This window comes from Leptonychotes weddellii, unplaced genomic scaffold, assembly GCF_054177405.1.
Source record: "Leptonychotes weddellii isolate Sample4059 unplaced genomic scaffold, ASM5417740v2 HiC_scaffold_16454, whole genome shotgun sequence".
In the NCBI taxonomy this organism is placed as follows: domain Eukaryota; kingdom Metazoa; phylum Chordata; class Mammalia; order Carnivora; family Phocidae; genus Leptonychotes; species Leptonychotes weddellii.
This window is the reverse complement of record NW_027747245.1, coordinates 1-4,494: the sequence shown is the minus strand read 5'-3', so window position 1 is coordinate 4,494 and position 4,494 is coordinate 1. Positions and strand designations below refer to the sequence as shown.

Here is a 4,494-nt window from a genome sequence, read left to right as displayed (position 1 = left end):
TTTTTTTTTTTTAAAGATTTTATTTATTTATTTGAGAGAGAGAGAATGAGAGAGAGCACATGAGAGTGGGGAGGGTCAGAGGGAGAAGCAGACTCCCTGCCGAGCAGGGAGCCCGATGCGGGACTCGATCCAGGGACTCCAGGATCATGACCTGAGCCGAAGGCAGTCGCTTAACCAACTGAGCCACCCAGGCGCCCCTAGTTTATTGTTTTCTTAATGACAGAGAGTGTGAGGTTGGATTTGAATACAGAATAAAAGTATAGTAAGTGCCTATAAAGCTGTACATTTTCTGAGAAAATGGGCTTTTGAAGATGTGTCTAAAAGTATATATGTTTGTATGTTCATATGTTCATCTTAACATAGCATGTTAAGAATATTTAATTTTTTTATATCTTTTTTTTTTCTCTCCAGAGAATACGTTTGAGGTAAAATTGTTTAAAAATAGCTCAGGTCTAGGATTCAGTTTTTCTCGAGAAGACAGTCTGATTCCTGAACAAATGAATGCCAGCATCGTAAGGGTTAAAAAGCTCTTTCCTGGACAGCCAGCAGCAGAAAGTGGAAAAATTGATGTGGGAGATGTTATCTTGAAAGTGAATGGAGCCTCCTTGAAAGGACTATCTCAGCAGGTGAGCCCCTAGGTGTTAAATGTAGCACTTTTAATAATGAGATGGATTGGCCTTTCGTAATGATTTCATAATACTGACTTAACTGTATCTTCATTTATCATTCATGGTACCCCTAGGAAGTCATATCTGCTCTCAGGGGAACATCTCCAGAAGTATCCTTGCTGCTTTGTAGACCTTCACCTGGTATGCTACCGGAAATTGACCCTGCTCTTTTGGTGAGACCTGTGAAAAGTCTGTATTTTTATAGAATAGCAATTGAGTGATTAATTCAGCTGTAGTGGTTTCATCATTGATTGATCTTCTGGGTTTCATCCTACTTTATTCTTTAGCTAGGAATTTTGTGTGGGTCATGTAGCATCTGAGTATATTCTACATTTGTAATATAAAGTAATTCAATTCACTTTCTTATCTCTCCTTTCCACTTCTAGAATTCTAGTATTTTAGGAGTTTGTTTTCTAAGCAGAATTAGAAAGGGAAAGATACAAAATAATGGTTACAAAACCCTTTTGTCCATTTCTTCATTGAGCCAAACTGGGAAGCATAATTCTCATTCTGAGCTAGTTTAGATAAAAATGAAAATTATTTAAGAATTTTTGCCCTTATTTTTAATACCGGAAATTACAGAGTAAGCAATATGCTTGTCCATTTCCCTTTCTTATGTCAGAGAAACAGCTAAAGGATCCAAAATCTATTCTAATGGTTATTTATAAATTACATCCATACGTAGATGAACAGTAATATAATTGAAGAAAGACACCTTTTGTCCTGTCTACTTAAAAGGGTATTCCATTAAAAATAAACATGACCCCTGGGTATGAAAGGCAGGAGTGTCTAGCCCCAGAAACTTTGGCTTTTATATCAGGGAGGGGGGTAGTGTTAGGACATTAATAGGAAAGCATCATTTCTGAAGGTGTATTATAAACAGCATTTTATGAGAATACATTGATTTTGGGCACCAGGTAGGAAGAACTGAATGGAACTCTCTTAATGAGTATGTAAATTGATACAATCTTTCTGGAAAGCAATCTGGAAATATTTAACAAGGCCTTTAAGAACATCCTATGTGCTGATTATTAAATAGAAAATTACAAGGAGGGGCACCTGGGTGGCTCAGTCAGTTGAGCGGCTGGCTGCCTTCAGCTCAGGTCATGATTCCAGTGTCCTGGGATCAAGCCCCACGTCAGACTCCCTGCTTGGCGGGAAGCCTAATTCTCCCTCTTCTTCCCATTTGTGCTCTCTGTCGCTATCTCTGTCTCTGTCTCTGTCTCTCTCTCAAATAAATTAATAAAATCTTTTAAAAAATAGAAAATTACAAGGAAATAATGAGAAACTGAGGTGAAAATGTCCATACAAAGAATCTCTGGGGCGCCTGGGTGGCTCAGTCGTTAAGCGTCTGCCTTCGGCTCAGGTCATGATCCCAGGGTCCTGGGATCAAGCACCGCATCAGGCTCCCTGCTCAGCAGGAGGCCTGTTTCTCCCTCTCACACTCCCTCTGCTTGTGTTCCCTCTCTCGCTGTGTCTCTCTCTGTCAAATAAATAAATAAGATCTTAAAAAAAAAAAAAATCTCTGGATTTCTATTAATAGTAAAAGTTAGATACAGTTCTCTGTAAAATAAAAGAATTCTGAAATAAATGAAAGGTATAGCCATCTGTGGGATCATTACACAGTTTTATGCAGTTTTTTTTCAAAGCATATTTAAGGACTTCAGAAAATATTAATGATAGAAACCTAAATTTGAAAGTAAGTTACAGGGGTGCCTGGCTGGCTCAATCGGTGGAGCATGTGACTCTTGATCTCTAGGTCGGGAGTTTGAGCCCCACATTGGGTGTAGAGAGTACTTAAAAATAAAATCTTCAAAAAAAAAGTAGGATACAAAGTACAATATATAGTATAAGTCATGTAATATTAACAGTTATATTTATATATGGTTTTTCTCTCTAATGAGCATAAATTACCTTTATTGTCAAAATATAATTGCATATTTTAATAAAAAGTGCTGTTCAGCATGTTCCTTTTCAATTAAGTGGGTTTTTTTAAAGATTTTATTTGTTTATTTGGGTGAGAGAGAGAGCACACAAGCAGAGGGAGGGGCAGAAGCAGACTCCCCGCTGAGCTGGGAGCCCAACTCAGAGCTTGATCCCAGGAACCCAGGATCACAACCTGAGCCGACACCAGACACTTAACCGACTGAGCCACCCAGGGGCCACTCAATTAAGTGTTCTAAGTTAATATAAGTTGTCACACTCTGATCTCTTTCAATGTGTGCATTACAGACCCCACTGCACTCTCCAGCACAAGTACTTCCAAACAACACCAAAGACTCCTCTCAACCAGCATGTGTGGAGCAAGGCACCAGCTCAGATGAAAATGAAATGTATGACAAAAGCAAGAAACAATGCACATCCCCATCCAGGAGAGACAGTTACAGTGACAGTAGTGGGAGTGGAGAAGACTTGGTGAAAGCTCCAGCAAAGATACCAAAGAGGAGCTGGAGTTCATCTTTGCATCAGACTCTAAACAATATGGGATCACAGGCACAAAGTCAACATGAAACATCTAAGAGTAAAGAAGATGCCATTTGTACCATGTTTTACTATCCTCAGAAAATACCCAGTAAAGCAGAACTTGAGGACAGGTATTGTCAATATTATATGTAGCACTCAAAGCAACTGGTTATTGTGAGTAATGGGAGTAGCAACCTACATTTCTTTAAGGATGAAATATGTCTATGTGTAAATGAACTTCACAGTGATCAGGGAGATGATGACTGTATTAGATACCTAGTTACTGTGACTGACAGTGTTAGTTAGCAAATCAGTAAGTGCTCTAGCCTTTTGACCTGAGATTTGCTGATCTCCTGAGCATATTTAGTTGAAATTGGGAAAGTTGTTTGCATTTCATCATCATTCATATTAGTTAAAAGAGAGAGAAGAGACCTGTTTAGATAGTGATGGGCAGAGGGCGCCTGGGTGGCTCAGTCAGTTGGGCGACTGCCTTCAGCTCAGGTCATGATCCTGGAGTCCCTGGATCGAGTCCCGCATCGGGCTCCCTGCTCGGCGGGGAGTCTGCTTCTCCCTCTGACCCTCCTCCCTCTCATGCTCTCTGTCTCTCATTCTCTCTCTCAAATAAATAAATAAAATCTTTAAAAAAAAAAAAAAAAGATAGTGATGGGCAGAAGAGTAGGGAGTACAAACATAAAGGGAAGTCGTTGGGAAGGAAGAGACAGAGAGTTTAAAAAGATAAGATATAAAACTGCAGAAGATGGGGAAAGATGATTGAAAGCATAAAGGCAAAAAAAAAAAAGAAAGAGAGACTACATTTATACCTCTAACAGTTATTCATACATTTTATTATTTGGTTACATCTTTGTGTATATCCAGGTGCAACCATATTTGTTCAAGGTCTTGGGTGTTTGGGGTTTTTTCCCCATTTTATCATCCAAAATAACCACAGAAATAAGACTTGTATTCTTTTTTTTTTTACATTTTTTTTTAAATTTTATTTTATTATGTTATATTAATCATCATACATTACATCATTAGGTTTTGATGTAGTGTTCCATGGTTCATTGTTTGCGTATAACACCCAGTGCTCCATTCAATACTTGCCCTCTTAAATACCCATCACCAGGCTAACCCATCCCCCTACCCCCCTCCCCTCTAGAACCCTCAGTTTGTTTCTGAGAGTCCATAGTCTCTCATGGTTTGTTTTCCCAACACCATTTGTTGAAGAGACTGTCTTTTTTCCACTGGACATTCTTTCCTGCTTTGTCGAAGATTAGTTGACCATAGAGTTGAGGGTCCATTTCTGGGCTCTCTATTCTGTTCCATTGATCTATGTGTCTGTCTTTGTGCCAATACCATACTG

At 39.0% G+C, this 4,494-nt stretch overlaps 1 protein-coding gene across 1 annotated transcript; it reads left to right on the top strand.

The window, feature by feature from the left end:
- The first annotated feature begins 248 nt into the window (after positions 1–248).
- On the top strand, positions 249–3,557 carry LOC145718493 (tyrosine-protein phosphatase non-receptor type 13-like). The gene is made up of 3 exons (XM_081809990.1): positions 249–626; positions 743–841; positions 2,901–3,557. The coding sequence occupies exons 1-3, from the start codon at positions 498–500 to the stop codon at positions 3,282–3,284; spliced, it is 612 nt and encodes a 203-aa protein (XP_081666116.1). The 5' UTR covers positions 249–497; the 3' UTR covers positions 3,285–3,557.
- The last annotated feature ends 937 nt before the right edge of the window (positions 3,558–4,494 follow it).

What these genes read in the sequence shown, in the direction of transcription:
- LOC145718493 (XM_081809990.1), top strand. Translation starts at nt 498, where the DNA reads ATGAATGCCAGCATCGTAAGGGTTAAAAAGCTCTTTCCTGGACAGCCA. An exon ending in TGAAAGGACTATCTCAGCAG is followed by an intron (nt 627 to 742) that starts GTGAGCCCCTAG and finishes TGGTACCCCTAG; the next exon opens with GAAGTCATATCTGCTCTCAG. An exon ending in AAATTGACCCTGCTCTTTTG is followed by an intron (nt 842 to 2,900) that starts GTGAGACCTGTG and finishes TGTGCATTACAG; the next exon opens with ACCCCACTGCACTCTCCAGC.